The sequence below is a fragment of the Bufo bufo genome, chromosome 6 (assembly GCF_905171765.1).
Source record: "Bufo bufo chromosome 6, aBufBuf1.1, whole genome shotgun sequence".
Lineage (NCBI taxonomy): Eukaryota > Metazoa > Chordata > Amphibia > Anura > Bufonidae > Bufo > Bufo bufo.
The window spans coordinates 311,487,483-311,506,017 of NC_053394.1; the positions used below are offsets into that span (position 1 = coordinate 311,487,483).

General features: G+C 51.4%; 1 protein-coding gene across 3 annotated transcripts in view; it reads right to left on the reverse strand.

Annotated features, from left to right (window-relative positions):
* The window catches only part of ACLY (ATP citrate lyase), an 85,308-nt gene that overhangs the window by 11,464 nt on the left and 55,309 nt on the right, over positions 1-18,535 (reverse strand). For all 3 annotated transcript variants that reach the window (XM_040435342.1, XM_040435340.1, XM_040435341.1), the window contains 3 exons: positions 9,292-9,433; positions 7,828-7,996; positions 7,646-7,750 (listed from right to left, as the gene is read on the reverse strand). In XM_040435342.1, coding sequence (XP_040291276.1) covers positions 7,646-7,750; positions 7,828-7,996; positions 9,292-9,433 — 416 coding nt within the window. The remainder of the gene's footprint in view (positions 1-7,645; positions 7,751-7,827; positions 7,997-9,291; positions 9,434-18,535) is intronic.

Genomic DNA, 18,535 nt, shown 5'->3' on the forward strand with positions numbered 1-18,535 from the left:
TAAGTGGCAGATGAGGTTTAACACTGACAAATGTAAAGTTATGCACATGGGAAGGAATAATGCAAGTCACCCGTACATACTAAATGGTAAAACACTGGGTAACACTGACATGGAAAAGGACCTAGGAATTTTAGTGAACAGCAAACTAAGCTGTAAAAACCAGTGTCAGGCAGCTGCTGCCAAGGCCAATAAGATAATGGGTTGCATCAAAAGGGGCATAGATGCCTGTGATGAGAACATAGTCCTACCACTTTACAAATCACTAGTCAGACCACACATGGAGTACTGTGTACAGTTCTGGGCTCCTGTAAACAAGGCAGACATAGCAGCGCTGGAGAGGGTTCAGCGGAGGGCAACTAAAGTAATAACTGGAATGGGGCAACTACAGTACCCAGAAAGATTATCAAAATTAGGGTTATTCACTTTAGAAAAAAGACGACTATGTATAAATATATCAGGGGGCAGTACAGAGATCTCTCCCATCATCTATTTATCCCCAGGACTGTAACTGTGACAAGGGGACATCCTCTGCGTCTGGAGGAAAGAAGGTTTGTACATAAACATAGAAGAGGATTCTTTATGGTAAGAGCAGCGAGACTATGGAACTCTCTGCCTGAGGAGGTGGTGATGGTGAACTCACTAAAAGAGTTCAAGAGGGGCCTGGATGTATTTCTGGAGTGTAATAATATTACAGGCTATAGCTACTAGAGAGGGGTCGTTCCAGGGAGTTATTCTGATTGCCTGATTAGAGTCGGGAAGGAATTTTTTTCCCTTTTTTTTTTTTTACTTCCTCTGGATCAACTTGCAGGATAACAGGCCGAACTGGATGGACAAAACGAGATTTTTGTATAACTTACCAGTAAAATCTCTCTCGCTCTTTCCTTGGGGGACACAGAAGACCTTGGGTATAGCTCATCTCCATAGGAGGCGTGACACTAAGTGAAGACTGTTAAGCCCCTCCTCCACAGCTATACCCTCAGCCTGGAGAGAGAGAGACTGCCAGTTGCGTGTCCAAGTAGTGAGAAAAGGCAAAGTCCAACAAGGAACCAACAAGCCAACTACCCAACGGGTAACAAAAACTCGGAAACCGTGCAGAGAAAACAATGAATAGGTGGGTGCTGTGTCCCCCAAGGAAAGAGCGAGAAAGAGATTTTACTGGTAAGTTATACAAAAATCTCGTTTTCTCGCCCAGTTTACTTGGGGGACACAGAAGACCTTGGGACGTTCAAAAGCAGTCCAAAAGGGGAGGGACCACAGCTCCAAGGTGAAGCACCCGAAAGGCATCAATGAACCGCCGCCTGCAGACCCAGGCGGGCCAAGGCAGCATCTGCCAAAGCCAGAGTATGCACCCTGTAGAACTCGGTAAGGCGTGCAAGGAAGACCTGTGGCCGCCTTGCCCAAATGCATGGCCGAAACCCAATGCCTCCGGCCCAGGAGGCACCGACCGCTCTGGTGAAATGAACGGTGACACCAAAGGCAGAATCCTGCCCTTGGTGCGGTAACCTCAGCAATAGCCAATCTGATAAAGCGGAGGAAAAACCACCCTGGAGTCCGTCAACCCTATGCACGGACCTTCTGGAAACCCAAGAGGCCGAACGTCGACAAGAGTCGGAGATCTCCAAGTAAAAACGGCAAGGCCCAAACAACATCCAAATCGGTGAAGTTTGAAGCGAAAGGCAAACACCACCTTCAGAAGGAAGGAAGGAAGGAAGGAAGGAAGGAAGAAACGGGATGTAGAACAGCCTTGTCCTGGGAAAGACAGAAGGCTCGGAACAAAAAGGGGCCATTCAGGCACCCGTCAGAGACACTGCTGATACGGAAACACAACCGTACAGGACAGAAGGGGTAGAGAGAACTTCTGTAACGGCTCCAAGGACAAGATTGGAGCGCCGAGAGCTCAGTATGTAGTCCCCAGGGCGGTACCGAAGAGCCACTCCGAGGAAGAAGGTCTTGACAGGCCCAGAGGGCCGGGGAACGCTGGAAGAGGAAGAACAGCGCCGACACTTGACACCTCAAGTAAAGGAGTCCCAGTGCCAGGTCCAGGCCGGACTGGAAAAAAAAAGACAGAACCATGGGGAGAGAAATTCAGAGTGGGGAATGCACAGCTTCCCACAGAACCCCAGACAAAAACCCTAAGTCTTACGACAGATCCTGGACGAAACACAGCCAGGAGTGGACAGTAGCGAACCCGCTGGAGTCGCCTGGCAAGCGGGCGAAAACCCAATGTGATCAGGCGCAGACCAGTAACACAGGCAGAAGGGTCGACAAAAACTGGTCCCGTCGGCCCTCGAGCAACGTTGTCCCGTATCCACCCGAGTGGGGGAGCAGAAGGACAGACTGAAAGGAACCAAAGGATCCGCCAGATGCCAGGACAAGACAGGCTAAAGTCCATGCTGATGTAGCCACGTTATACAGTCCCGGTGTGGGAGATCAAAGGACAATCTGGACCGAAAGGTAGTCCCCCCAAGTTACCGAGAAGGTAAGTCTACAGCAGGACCATTGTCTTAGAATGGACCACGCAATCTGCACTCAGCGGGAGGACAGAACGCGGTAGACTCGGTAAATAGGCACACAGCTAATACAGCCAGTGTGAACAAGGGAGACAGTACGAGGCCAAAAGGAACACCGGAACCATCCACATGAACAACCATGCTCTCCCCAGAGGGGAGGACAGTGAAAGAACAGCCTCTGAAGTCTGGCGGGGCAGAAGCCACATCGGAGTGATCTGTACCGAGCGGGAGCCAAACAGAGCCGGCGAGATAAGGTAGTCGAGACAGAGGCCGGCATAACACCCTCCAACCGAAAGGAGGAGGAGTGGGCAACAGGGAAGCCATAGGACAGCTCAAAAGCAGAACCCCGCTACACTGTGAGACGCCCGGTTCACCGCATCGCAGAAGGCGAATACCCTGAAGAACCCAAGGCGGAGGTCCTCCGGACCTGGGTAATCGAGCACCCAAGAGAAGTTGGGTGACCTTCCCGAGAAGAGCGGCCCGAACCTGGTAGCAGATCAGACTGAAGCGTAGAGGCGCCAAGAGGAAGGACTCATACCACACTGCATCCGAAGAGAAGGAAATTGCAGCAGGCAAGGGAACCGCAGTCCTGCCAGAGCCAACGAAGAATTCGAGGGGCGCTGCAGACAACAGCACTCTCGACCATGTGACCACTAGCGCAGGGAAGCAATGCCGCGGAAGGACGAATGGGCACGCATCTAGGACCCACGAACACTCCCTGGGATGAAAGGCCAACTAAATTAATGAGTACCACCCAGCTCGGTGCAGCAGAGAGCAATAGAGCCTGTCCGGGTCAGGTGGACAGAATGAACTCCTTAGAGTGCAAGGCTTGCGGCAAGCATCGAATCCCAAGAAAAACAAAAGTATGCCGCAGGAAGCAGGTGAGGCATACGTACGAGCAGCCCCGTAAGCAGTGAGAAGGCCAACCCACCTACAGGAGGAGAAGGCATACACGGCCCAAACAACGCACAAGAACGTCCGCTCACTGCAAAAAGGTTACTCAGCGAAAAAGGGGGCTCGCCACAGAGTGCCACAGCATGTACGGAATTGCAAAGTGCAACTTGAAAGGGAGTTATGCACAAGCCTAGTATAGCATGCGATGGAACGCAAGCAGTCTGCCCCGAAAGGGGGAAATTGTACCTGGCAAACTGCAGTCGGCAAGAGTGCAAAGGCCCGTCCCAAAAGGGAGTGATGCCTAAGGACGTACCTACTTCAGAGAAGCAGGACATACCCTATAATCCAGCAGGAACGCAGGAGGTCCACCTAGTGAAAGGGGAACATGCACAGGGTTATCCTAGCATTAAGTGAGTGTGCAATAATACACCCAACACTGAACTCAGCGAGACTGCAACTACTCTGCCAATGAAGGGGGACATGTACAAGTCCAGCACAGCCATACTAGGACAGCCGTGAATCTCATGAGCGTGCCTAATTCTGCCCATGGAATGAGGGGTGGTCACGCACAAGGCCAGCACCGTATCCAATGGAAGTGCAAGCGTTCCACCCATGTTAGAGGGCCATTCTCATGGCCAGCAATGTATCCGGTGAGAGTGTAGCATGCCGCCCAGGGGGGTAATGCACATAGCCAGCATCTCATCCAGGGAGAGTGCGAGCACCCCGCCATGTATGGGAGTCATACACATGGCCAGCAACGTACCGGCGAGAGACAAACACAGTCAGTGAGAATGTGTGTATGTCGCCTGAGGAAGGAAGGCATGCCCCTGGCTGGCAGCGAATCCAGCGAGAGTGCGTACACCGCCCACGGAAGAGGGGTCATGCATATGGCCGACAGCGCATCCAGCGAGAGTGCAAGCACCCTGCCATGTATGGGGTACATGCACATGGCCAGCAACGTACCTGCGAGAAAACAACCACAGACAGAGGGATGTATATATGCTGCCTGAGGGAATGAGGCATATCCAACGCCGGCAGCGAATCCAATGAGAGTGCAGCATACCGCCTATGAAAGGGGGTCATGCCTATGGCCGGCAGCCAAACCAGTGAGAGTGCAGCATAGTAACATAGTACATAAGTACATCATAGCACATCAGTGAGAGTGCAGCATTCCGCCTATGGAAGGGGGTCGTGCACATAGCCAGTACCGTATCCGGTGAGAGTGCAGTATTCCGCCTAAAAAAGGGGGTCATGCATATGATCGGCAACAGATCCAGTAAGAGTGCAGCGTTCCGCCTAGAGAAGGGGGTCACGCACATTGCCGGCAGCGAATCCAGTGAGTGCTGTATTCCGCCCATGGAAGGGGGGTCACGCACATGGCCGGCAGCGAATCCAGTGAGTGCTGTATTCCGCCCATGGAAGGGGGGTCACGCACATGGCCGGCAGCAAATCCAGAGAGAGTGCAGCGTGCCGCCTATGGAAGGGGGTCGTGCACATGGCCAGCACCGTATCCGGTGAAGGTGCAGTATTCCGCCTAAGAAGGGGGTCATGCACATGGTCAGCCGGCAGCCAGGGAGAGTGCAGTATCCCGCCTAGGAGGGGGGGGATGCACATGGGAGGCACCATAACTGGAGAGATGATGAATGCTGCCTACAGAAGGGCCGCATGCACTTGGCCAACGCCGTATCCTGAAAGAGAGCAAGAAAACCGCTTAAAAAGGGGAAATGCCCTAGCAGCGACACAGGCTGGGAGCGCAACACCATGCCGCCTGTGGAAAGAGGTCATGCAGACATGCAGCACTACTGATGAGGCTGCAGCGTCCTGCGCAGTCCAATGGAAATCAGTTATCTATTATTATTTTTCATTATTTTTATTTTTTATTATTTTTTTTATTATTTATGTTAAACACAGCCTCTCTGAGGCTAAAGGGGAGCCACCATATATTTGTCTGAGAGACAGGAAAAAGGGGGCCAACCATACAGGCCCATTGAGAGCCGGCCTGTACCCAAAGGGTTAACAGGGATCCGGCCAGGAGGGCGGCGCTGCGATCCCCTGGGGGCGGAGGAACCCCCAGGCAGGAAGAATTCGCGCCTGGAGAAGTTCCCGCCCCCTCCACCAGAGGCCGGAAATTTTGCGGCATACTAGGCCGCGAAGCCGGGGTCTAAATTTGCGGCGCCCGGCCCGTTATGTACCGCCGGGACCTAAGGTGGAGTGGCGCTTCAAACCGGCCGCGGGTGCCCACCCCGCGGGCCGGTCGGAATTGCGGCCCAGCAGGCCGCGAAGCCTGGGATAAAATTTGCGGAGCCCCGCCGACCGGCACCGATGGTCGGACGGGGCCTGCTGGGGCCTAGTCAAGCCCAATGCCGGCCGCGGGAGCCCACCCCGCCGGCCGGAAGAGTCAGGGGCCCGGAATGGCGGCTCGCCGGCCGCGGGAGCCCACCCCGCCGGCCGGGAGAGTCAGGGGCCGCGAAGCCTGGGATAAAATTTGCGGAGCCCCGCCGACCGGCACCGACGGTCGGACGGGGCCTGCTGGGGCCTAGTCAAGCCCAATGCCGGCCGCGGGAGCCCACCCCGCCGGCCGGAAGAGTCAGGGGCCCGGAATGGCGGCTCGCCGGCCGCGGGAGCCCACCCCGCCGGCCGGGAGAGTCAGGGGCCCGGAATGGCGGCTCGCCGGCCGCGGGAGCCCACCCCGCCGGCCGGAAGAATCAGGGGGCGCGGAATGGCGGCTTGCCGGCCGCGGGAGCCCTAACAGGCCGCGGAGCCTGGGATAAAATTTTTGCGGCGCCCGGCCGCACAGGAATATTAATGCCGGCCGGAGGCGAGGTCTTACTCCACAGCCTCAGGCCTGAGCAACACTCCGGTAAGGAGATGGGGGGACCCAGAGATGGGGTGCCGTGCGGATGGAGGAGCAGCTTCTGCAGCTAGCTGTGGGGAGACAGCCACTAGCTGCATGTCCTATGAAGGCCAGGAAAGGGGGGGGGGGGGGGGGGGGCAGGGAGCAGATTGTCGATCTGCGGCACCCCAGGGGCCAGCCTAGGTCCAGCAGGGGAAGGGTCCAGAGGCCCAGTATGGGGGTCAGGCACGCAGGAGACCAGGGTGGGGGACGTAGGGCTGGAGAAGCCTCTCTCTTACCACAGCCGTCTTCACCCTCGGTCCATTCCAGCAGGGTCGCCCCTTCAGCTACTGGCACCGTAGTGGCAGGACGCTGGAAGAGGGACTTGGCGTGCGGGCGACCCTTGCGCTGGCGGGATGTAGGGGAGCTGGGCTGCCCTGATCCACCTTGTCTTCTGTGGGGGAGGCAGCAGTGCGGGTGACCGGCACTGGCGAAGCTCAACCCCGGGAGAAGCAGAGAGGTCTAGTGCGTCTCTGTTGTCCCTGATGATCTGGAACAAAAAGAAAAGAAAAAAGTAAAAATCTAAAATTTAAACAAGGAGAAAACAGCCCTGCAGAGCAGGGAGTGTCTTGCCTCCTTGGACACTAAGCAAAAACTGGCAGTCTCTCTCTCCAGGCTGAGGGTATAGCTGTGGAGGAGGGGCTTAACAGTCTTCACTTAGTGTCACGCCTCCTATGGAGATGAGCTATACCCAAGGTCTTCTGTGTCCCCCAAGGAAACTGGGTGAGAAATGTCTTTTTTCGGCCTTATATACTATGTTACTAGGGGGTCATGATGCGGGCACCTGATAAAAAATAGTTATTGCCAGAAAACACCTTTAAGGGAGAGAGTTGTCAAGACTGGTGTTTCCTATGCCATTCTTGATCTCCTTTGTGCTGGAGTGAGACGTGTCTAATTTATGTAAAGGCACATGCCTCTTAATAAATTACAAGCGCCTCTGGCCAGACACTCAAATCTATGCTAGCTAGGGGCTGGCCTTTACTTGAGATATAAGTTATATGTAAATTATGGTAAATCCGGCAGGCCACAGAAGCTCCACCCCTCCTGCTAAGCCTTCCCCCTTTAGAAAAGTGTTTAGAAGCTCAAAAAGTTGCAAATATGGCCTGCGTCATAAACACAACTTTTTAACACCACCTTTGTGATGTAAATGGCTTCATAAAAGTTGACAACTGTAGTAATGTAGCATGTAATAGCAGGAAAGGAACCCTGACTGAGATTTTGGTCTATGTATTTGTATGGTCATCTTCCAACATGAACGGATCATCTAATTCGTCTCTAGTTAAGCCATGCATGTATACATCAACGCTTCGCCCTCAAGAAAGAAACCCATATTGTAGGCAATACTTACGGTGGCAGGTCCAATAATGGTGACCCCTTTTTCATCAGCCATCTTGATGAGCCTCCTGGTTAAGGCCTCTGGGATTCCTTCAGCAATTATTGCAATGGTTCGGATCTGGTAGAAGACAAAAACACCTAAGCATACATGTTAACAAAACCGTAATACATACAAAACACTGGAATGACACCAACCTGCGGGTAATTCATGGTCTCCATGGAGCTGTCATAAGCAGACCTTAGTGAGGCAAAATTGATAAGAACGTCCACTTCTGGATGTTTTCTCATGGCATCGGCCATATTCTTAAAAACTGGAATAAGTATTTCTTTGTGTCCCCAGTAGAACTTTTGCTTATGATCCCCACTAGTAAAAAAGTAAAAGCCAAATTAAAATTAGAATTACACGGTTAATGCAGTTACAACCCATAGCTATAGCCTCCAAGTTCAAGACACATATCCTCCGTCTGTAAAGACTACCATATTAAAGAGGACCTTTCATTCGTTTTTACACAGCAGCCCAAGATTATGTCATTGCGCTTATTTTTCTCTACTTCTCCGTTGCGGTGCTGTGCCCCCCGTTCCGCTTTGGTGCCCTGTATGCTAATAGCATCGGTATAGGGAGGAGGAGAGACCCGCTTTTCTCAGTGGGAGTCTCGTTCTCCATGGCTGTGAGCTGTCCAATTTCAGCGATCTGCGTCACAGTCAGGGAGGAAAAAAAGCTCACCTTATCCCCGGCTGTGACGCGGTCCGCTGCGATTGGACAGCTCACAGCCAAGGAGACACCCCCTGAGAAAAGCTGCCATCTCCTCCTCCCTGTACCAATGCTATTTATTGGCATACAGGTGCCAAAACCGAACGGGGGGCACAGCGCCGCAACGGAGAAGCCGATTAGTAAAAATAAAATATGAAAAAGAGCTTGATGATATCCCCTACCTCATCTTGGGCTACTGCATGAGGTAGTAATTTTAGCAAGTAAAAAAATTGATGAAAGGTACTCTTTAATGTAGACAACCCCCCCTCCTTTCCCCGATATATGCCATCAAGTGAGAGTTGGGACACTGCATACACATTAGAGGTTGCCTAGTCCCAACGAAATTGACAACTTTACTGCTATTCATGTAATGTGTCTTGCAACCCTAAAACTAAGGCTACTTTCACACTAGCGTTCGGAGCTCCGCTTGAAGGGGTTCACAAGCGGCCCCGAACGCATCAGTACTGCCCTAATGCATTCTGAGTGGATGCGGATCCGCTCAGAATGCATCAGTCTGGCAGCGTTCAGCCTCCGCTCCGCTCAGCAAGCGGACACCCGAACGCTGCTTGCTCCGCCTGGCCGTGCGGAGGCAAACGGATCCGTCCAGACTTGCAATGTAAGTCAATGGGGACGGATCCGTTTGAAGATGACACAATATGGCTCAATTTTCAAACGGATCCGTCCCCATTGACTTTCAATGTAAAGTCTGGACGGATCCGTCTGAACTACTTTCACACTTAGAATTTTTTCTAAGCTATAATGCAGACGGATCCGTTCTGAACAGATCCAAACGTCTGCATTATAGGAGCGGATCCGTCTGTGCAGACAGCAGACGGATCCGCTCTGAACGCAAGTGTGAAAGTAGCCTAAGAAGTCTATATTTGAACAGTTTTACATCATTCCCTTACGTGAAAGGATAGACCATTGCTGCAACGGAAGGCTCAGAACGGGAACATATATAGTCAAAATCCAGCATGCCTTGCACAGCCCGGGTCTGCATGCCCCATACAATCGCTTTGGTATGCCGGCTGAACAGAGTAGTAGCCTTGGCTAAAAAGAAGAAGAAAGACATGGAGATGAATTAGTGTGTACCCAAGAAAGTGAAGTGACGGCAACAATGGACACAGCAAGGAATCCAAGCATAGGACAAGGGGTACACAGTGATCCCTAGTGCCTAAGGATATCTAGCCCATAAAAGATGACACTTTACACATCTACAAAGTCTTAAAGGGTATCTGTCACCAATACTAACATAATGGAGAGGACTCATCTGTGCATGCACAGCAGGGCTGACAATGTACACTGCTCAAAAAAATAAAAGGGAACACAAAAATAACACATCCTAAATCTGAATTAAATATTCTTCTGAAATACTTTGTTCTTTGAATGTGCTGACAACAAAATCACACAAAAATAAAAAAATGGAAATCAAATTTTTCAACCCATGGAGGTCTGGATTTGGAGTCACACTCAAAATTAAAGTGGAAAAACACACTACAGGCTGATCCAACTTTGATGTAATGTCCTTAAAACAAGTCAAAATGAGGCTCAGTAGTGTGTGTGGCCTCCACGTGCCTGTATGACCTCCCTACAACGCCTGTGCATGCTCCTGATGAGGTGGCGGACGGTCTCCTGAGGGATCTCCTCCCAGACCTGGACTAAAGCATCTGCCAACTCCTGGACAGTCTGTGGTGCAACGTGACGTTGGTGGATAGAGCGAGACATGATGTCCCAGATGTGCTCAATTGGATTCAGGTCTGGGGAACAGGCGGGCCAGTCCATAGCATCAATGCCTTCGTCTTGCAGGAACTGCTGACACACTCCAGCCACATGAGGTCTAGCATTGTCTTGCATTAGGAGGAACCCAGGGCCAACCGCACCAGCATATGGTCTCACAAGGGGTCTGAGGATCTCATCTCGGTACCTAATGGCAGTCAGGCTACCTCTGGCGATCACATGGAGGGCTGTGCGGCCCTCCAAAGAAATGCCACCCCACACCATTACTGACCCAATGCCAAACCAGTCATGCTGGAGGATGTTGCAGGCAGCAGAACGTTCTCCACGGCGTCTCCAGACTCTGTCACATGTGCTCAGTGTGAACCTGCTTTCATCTGTGAAGAGCACAGGGTGCCAGTGGCGAATTTGCCAATCTTGGTGTTCTCTGGCAAATGCCAAACGTCCTGCACGGTGTTGGGCTGTAAGCACAACCCCCACCTGTGGACGTCGGGCCCTCATATCACCCTCATGGAGTCTGTTTCTGACCGTTTGAGCAGACACATGCACATTTGTGGCCTGCTGGAGGTCATTTTGCAGGGCTCTGGCAGTGCTCCTCCTGTTCCTCCTTGCACAAAGGCGGAGGTAGCGGTCCTGCTGCTGGGTTGTTGCCCTCCTACGGCCTCCTGCATGTCTCCTGATGTACTGGCCTGTCTCCTGGTAGCGCCTCCATGCTCTGGACACTACGCTGACAGACACAGCAAACCTTCTTGCCACAGCTCGCATTGATGTGCCACCCTGGATGAGCTGCACTACCTGAGCCACTTGTGTGGGTTGGAGACTCAGTCTCATGCTACCACTAGAGTGAAAGCACCGCCAGCATTCAAAAGTGACCAAAACATCAGCCAGGAAGCATAGGAACTGAGAACTGGTCTGTGCTCACCACCTGCAGAACCACTCCTTTATTGGGGGTGTCTTGCTAATTGCCTATAATTTCCACCTGTTGTCTATCCCATTTGCACAACAGCATGTGAAATTGATTGTCACTCAGTGTTGCTTCCTAAGTGGACAGTTTGAGTTCACAGAAGTGTGATTGACTTGGAGTTACATTGTGTTGTTTAAGTGTTCCCTTTATTTTTTTGAGCAGTGTATAATGTATCAATAGTGATTCTGGACTCCTTATGTATTACTTCAGATAGTCCAAGATGGTGGTGACAGATTCCCTGTAATAGTACCTTTCCCAACTTCATTTTCGTAATGCTCATCTATTCACTTATTTCATAATATGATCTGCGTTTTATAGATTGTTAAGCGGTGCTTAGTATAATTTACCAAGGTCTTAAGTGGATCAAAATCGTATGCTCCAATGTCTAATCTGTGACTGGATAAAACGCATGTGTCTGCAAATCACAGTATTGGGTCAGAGAGCTTTGAGCTGCTGCTTTGGAGATACTTAATGAACCTAAAGTCAGTAACAAAAACAACGATCAAAGCAAACAACTCAAAGCAGAGCATCCAAAGCGCTAAAATCACTCTGAGAACCGTCACGTCACTAGGCTTGGAGTGGGTTCAGTTGCCTTCACTCCGGGGCTTCTAATTGCTGACGTGATCCATCTGACCATTCTGACTATCACAGTACATTAGGATCTGGAAGAATCAATTCTAGTCCAATTTTTCATAAAGGAAATCATGTTTATCAACGAATGTTGGCAAACTTTGAATTCCTTACATCTATCTAGTGTTGAGCGAACTTGTGTTTTAAGTTCAGCGTCTAAAGTTCGGGTTCTCGAAGAATCACGTTGAGGATTTCTCTACCACGGACCATAACGGAATTTGAAATCCATAACGCGATTCTTCGATAACCAGAACTTTAGACGCCGAACTTAAAACACAAGTTCGCTCAACACTACACCTATCCTTTATCCAGCCTCTGCACTATCACTTAAAGCTAATGTGTCATATTGAACATAATATCTGATCTGCAGGCAGCATATTATAGAGCAGGAGGAGCGGAGCTGACTGACAGTTTTATTGGAAAACTACAACTTGTTATTAATTCATTTAAAGCAAAATGTCACCAGTTTTATGGTGTCCTATCTGATAGCAGCATAGACAGATGATGACAGATACTCTGAGCTAAAAAGGTGGGCCACTTAAACTGACCCAGTTTTGCTAAAATCTGTATTGAGCAGCTCCAGCGCAAGCCAAGCACCAGAGTCTGCTCGATATAGTGTGTGCCTGGGGGTCCTCATGGTCATGGGCCCTGCTGATTGACATCCTTATTCCTAGTGGCGGGAGGACATGGATTGCTAGAAGCTCATGAATATGAGGACTCCCTGGCACACGTTGTGTATTAAACTCCAGCAATCCGCTTGTGCCTGAGCTGTTCACTACAGATTTTAGCAAAACTGGATCATTTTAAGTAAGTGACTCAGTGTTTTGCTCGGTGTACATGTCACCCATTTATTGCTGCTCTCAGAGGGGGCACTATAAAAACAGATAACTGGTTACAAATCCCCTGGTAATAACTGGTAACAGATTCCCTTTACAAACATGCTCTGGAGTCCAGTGGGTGGTCCTACTCACTAAGTAAGACCGCCCACAATGTGCAGAGATTTAAAAGGAATAAAATACAGGTGTGACTGAATCTTTTCCCAGAAAACTATATATCAAGCTGCTCAGCCCCCCTACTCTGTGACCTGCTGCCCACAGATAGGACTACATTTACATTGTGACAGGTTCCCTTTAAATGGTCGTCTTAATTTTAAAGTGTAACTGTCATACTTTTTTTATTTGCTAGTTTGTTACAGCTAGGCATGTATACCAGAGTTAGTCTTTCAATGATTGTCAAAAGATAGCCAATTACCTTATAATAAGAGCTTTCCACTGGTCCCTTAACCCCTTAGTGACCAGCCTGTTTTGGGACTTCCTGACCAAGCATTTTTATTTATTTTTTTCATCGTCGCGTTCCAAGAGCTATAACCTTTTTATTTTTCAGTCTATATAGCTGCATGAGGGCTTGTTTTTTGCAGGAAAAGTTGTATTTTTTATTGGCGCCATTTTGGGGTACACAACTTTGACTAACTTTTATTAAACTCTTTATTGGAGGGAGATGGGAAAAAAATGGTTTTTGCATCGCTCCTTCCAAAGACCCATAATTTTTTTATTTTTCTTTGTTTTTTGCGGGACAACTTGTATTTTTCATTGGTATCATAAATGACGCTTTTTGATCTCGTGTTATTAAGTTTTTTTTGGTGGCAACTAAGAATAGATTAGCAGATTAATTTTTTTACGGCGTTCACTGTAGGGGATAATTTACATATTAACGTAGTCCGGGTCATTACGGACACGGCAATACCAAACATATGGGGGATTTATATTAATTTTTTTGCAATTTTTCATTGAAAAGCATATTTTCACTGGAAAAAAAAGCTCCCTCTGTCGGTACTTTACATGCGGTGGGCGCCATTTCCAGTAGGAAAGTGTTAAACAGCCCAGATAGAGCAGGGCCGCGGCTCTCCTGCTGCATGGGTTCCCCTAAAGCCTAAGGCCCCTTAGTGACCGCTGTAAAAACATGTATGGGTGGTCACTAAGGGGTTAAAAATTTATTTTTGTACTCACCGTAAAATCCTTTTCTCGTAGGATGCATTGGGGTATATGTCCAGCTGCCACTAGAAAGAAAAGTGTTGGCTCCACCCATCTGGGCTATACCCACTGCACCTGCTGGAGCTAACCAGTTGGTCAAAAGAGCAGTAGGATCAACAAACCGAAAAAAAATATATAAAGAAGCCAACATGTCCTAAACCAGAGATAGGACGAGAACAAAAACCCTGTGAAAAACCCGTTCGTCCAGAAACCAAATAACCAAAGAGGGCGGGATCTGTGTCCCCCAATGCATCCTACAAGAAAAGGATTTTACGGCGAGTACAAAAATCAATTTTTCTCATGAATGGCATTGGAGGACACAGCACCATGGGACGTCCAAAAGCAGTCCACGAGGGAGAGAAGAAAATGCCATGCAAGTCATCTAACACACAGCCGCTTGCAGAACCTTGCGACCAAAGCTGGCATTGGCAGAGGCCAAGGAATTGGTCTAATAGAACTTTGAAAAGGTATGAAGCAAAGCCCAGGTGGCAGCCTTGCAGACCTGGGAGGCAGAAGCCTGATGTCGAACCGCCCAAGAGGCCCCGACCGCCCTTGTGGAGTGAGCGGTCTACCGAAAGGGGGGGGAACCCGACCCTTTGCAACATAGGCCTCATTGACAGCCAACCGAATCCAATGGGAAACAGTGGCCTTGGAAGCTTGCAGACCACAAAGAGGGAGTTGGAACGCCTGAAAGACTCAGTTAACCGAAGGTACAGGCGGAGCGCCGAACGACATCCAGACTATGAAGGGATCTCTCCCTGGGATGAGCGGGATTAGGACAGAAAGATGGAAGGACAATCTCCTCATTAATATGGAATGTGGACACCACCTTTGGGAGAAAAGAGTGAACCGGACGGAGGACCACTTTGTCCTGGTGGAACACAAGGCAGGGAGACTTGCAAGAAAACGCAGCAAGCTCAGAGACTCTACGGATAGAGGTAATCGCCACAAGCAAGGCGACCTTAAATGAAACGAAGGAAAGAGAGACATCCTTCAGTGGCTCAAAAGGAGATAACTGAAGAGCGTCCAGAACAAGGTTCATGTCCCATGGTTCTACAGGGGAACGAAATGGGGGAGCACAGTGAGCGACCCCCCTGGAGAAAGGTCTTCATCTGAGGACGGGAAGCCAGACTTCTCTGGAAAATAACGGACAGGGCCAAAATCTGATCCTTGAGAGGCCAGTCGAAAACCCTTGTCAAAACCAGCCTGGAGAAAAGACAGGATCCTAGGCACAGAAAAACCAGAGAGGGTGAAACTGGCCAGATTCACACCAGGAAAAATACGCCCGCCAAGTACGGTGATAAATCCTGGCCGATTGGGGTTTGCGGGCGTGAAGCATAGTCTGAATGACAGACTCCGAGAGACTGCGGCCTTAACAGCCACGCCGTTAAACGCAGTTGAGGTAAATTCGGGTGGAATAGCGGGCCTTGGGAAAGGATGTCGGGACGCAGAGGAAGCTGCCATGGGAGGTCGGCGATCAGAAACATGAAGTCTGCGTACCACGTCCTGTGGGGCCAATCCGGAGCCACCAGGATTGCTGGGACCAGAGCCTCCTTGAGGCGTTTGAGTACCCGGGTAATAAGCAAAAAAGGAGGGAAGAGGTAAAGGAGGCTGAAATGAGACCAAGGAAGAACCAGAGCATCCACCGCCAGAGCCTGAAGGTCCCGGGACCTGGTGACCTAAGCCGGAATCGTGTGGTTCAGACGAGAAGCGAACAGGTCCACATCTGGGGTTCCCCAACGGTGACACAGGTGCAGAAACACCTCCGGATGGAGGGACCACTCGCCCGGGTTGAGACGATGGCGACTGAGAAAGTCTGCCGCCCAATTGTCGACCCCGGGGATGTAGACTGCGGAGAGAGCGGTAACGTGTTCTTCCGCCCACCGCAGGATTCGCAAGGCTTCCCTGAGGACAGTCCCGCTTCTGCTGCCCCCCTGGATCTGTCTGACTGGATCTGGATCGGGAGACAGTCTAGCAGGGAAGTCCAGCGGCAGAGGGCAAGAAAAAACAGGGAAGACTCCTCCGCTGACCACTGCCCCGGGTAGTAAGGGACCGGAAGACAGCCCCCCAACCAGTCAGGCTGGCATCGGTGGTGATCACCTGCCAACCCGGCAGAAGGAAAGACCTGCCGAGGGAGACCGTGCGAGGTAGGAGCCACCAACGCATATCCCGGCGGACCTCTGGGGGAAGACTGATCAGGCAATCAAGGCCTGACGGAGACTTGTCCCACCTGGAGATGAGGAACCTCTGGAGAAGTCTGGTATGCAATTGGGAATAGGGGATCGCCTTGAACACAATGAGGCCCAGAACCCGCATGCACGTCCTGATGGGGAGAGGGGACGGGTCGCAGAGGCGAGCTACCCCCAAATGGAGAGACGCCATCTTGACCTGGGGAAGAAAGACCGGCCCGAGGCGAGTGTCGAAGATCATGCCCAAGAAGGTCATCCTCTGGGTGGGGACCAGGGAGAACTTGGGAAAATTCACCAGCCACCCGAACTGGGAGAGAACTAAAAAGGGTAATGTGGAGGCTGGACAGGTTGTCTGTGAAGGAAAGGGGCCTTCACTAGAAGGTCGTCCAAGTAGGGAATCAGCACAACTCCCCTGGTACGCAGAAGGGCGATGAGGGGAACCAATACCTTGGTCTAGACCCTCGAGGCAGAGGCCAGATCGAAGGGCAGGGCCACAAACTGAAAATGCAGAGAACCCACCGCAAAGCGAAGGAATCTCTGATGGGAAGGGGCGATGGGGACATGGAGATAAGCATCCTGTATGTCGATAGATGACAAACTCGCCCTCCTCCAGGGAGGCGATCACCAACTGGAGGGACTCCATGCAAAAGTGGTGGACCCGGACGAACAGGTTGAGGGCCTTCAAATCCAGGATGGGGCGGAGCGACCCATCTTTCTTGGGGACCATGAAGAGGTTAGAGTAAAACCCCTGGAAACGTTCCGAGCGCGGAACAGGGACCATGACCCCTAGAGAATGAAGTGAATGAATGGCCTGAAAAAATATAAAAATTTATTAATTAAATCGGCCGCCCTGGGTGGAGACAACTGGAAAAAACCACCGGAAGGGAGATCGAAAAATTCGATTTTGTAACCGGAGGAAACAACCTCCAGAACCCAAGCGTCGTCCACGTGCGCCCGCCAGACTTCTTGAAAGGCGAGCAAGTGACCCCCCCCCCCGCCCCCCTACTGGAGAGGGTGCACAGTCAAGTAGATGTAGTCTTTGTGGGCTGTGGCTTAGAAGGCTTCGGTCTAGCGTGCCAGGAGGGCTTGGCCTTGAAGGAGGGCCTAGGAGACTTTTTGTCTGAACCGCCACGATTGCGAAGCCGTCCCAGGAAGGCGGCGAGGCCGATTTTGGGGGAGAAGGGAACTTTTACCCCACCGCAGCCTCGGAAATAAGTTCCTCCAAGCGCTTCCCAAAGAGTCTACCGCCAAGAAAGGAAAGAGAAATTAGAACCTTCTTGGAGGCTGCATCTGGCGCCCAGGTACGGAGCCAGACCGTGCGGAGGATGGCCACAGAATTAGCAGCTGCTCTGCTACAGCAGCGTGCCAATTCCATGGAGGCATCACAGAGGTACCAGGATGCTTGGAGAATTTGAGAGGCGAGGGCAGGGAGCTCGCCTTGAGCAGAGTCCTGGGGCAAGGACCGGATGAGTTGTTTGGTCCAGACAACGCAGGCCTTCTGCCAAAGGAAGGGTGGTCGCCTTGGCCAGGCGCGCCACCTGGGAACAACCTGAGGTGGTTCAGACCATAGGTTGACCGACTCCTCTGCAAAGGGAAAAAGGGCGTCGGACGCCTTGGAGAGTTGAAGTCGTCTATCAGGGTGACGACACTCCTTAGACAGAAGTGCGTCGAGGTCCGCATGGTTAGGAAAAACCAAGGCGGGGCGCCTGGAAAAGCGGAATGACACGGATTCCTAGGCCGAGGAAGAGGGTCCCTCCTGCACTCGGAGCGCGTCCCTGACTGCCTTTATGAGATCCTGCATGGCCGCAGACATAGATGCGCTCTGCTGAGATCCGGAATCAGAGTCAGAGGTGTCCCCACGAGCGGCAGAAGAGGAGACTTCGCTGGACTCAGACTTATACAGGGAGTGAACCGAAGAAACTGAGAATGAGCGGGACCCAGCTGAGAGCACTCGGTCGCTTACGGGACCTGGTGTCAGAGCGAGAGCGAACCCCGACAGTGGGAAGTTCCCTACTGGGGACAGAGGCGGCCGCGATTTGGGCCGGCAAGCGATCCAGCGACTGCACCACAGATTGGGAGAGACTGGCAAGGTTCCCTATGGCTTGGGACAGGGCCCAATCAGGGCCAGCAGTGGCGGCTTGGGAGGGCCTGGGAGCAAGGCACTGTGCGCTGACGGGTTCAGATTGACCGCACGGCATCTTGGTTGCAGCGAGTGCAAGCTAAATAAGTGACAATCCCTGAAGGGGGGGTTAGGGACTGGGTCCTGTCTAGCAGAGGACATGAGGGCTATCGGTAGAGCCTGTAAGAAAGAAAAAAAAACAGCCAACCGAAGCTGTCCTACCGGACCCCAGGTGCTGTGTCCTGAAGAATAAAGCAGCAGCGGCTTCAGAAAACTGTGCGCCGGACTAGATGTAACCTGGTGAGGTGCGGGCAAGATGGAGGAGACCTCTCTCCTCGGTGCCTCCAGGAGACAAAGCCGCCCCTCTGGCAGAAAGCCCGCACCAGGATGGGATTGGAGGAAGAAACAAGGCTCCACCCACAGTCCACCTCGGGAAGGAGTGTTCACCAGAAGCCCGGGAAACAGGCAGGGGGCGGGACTATCACG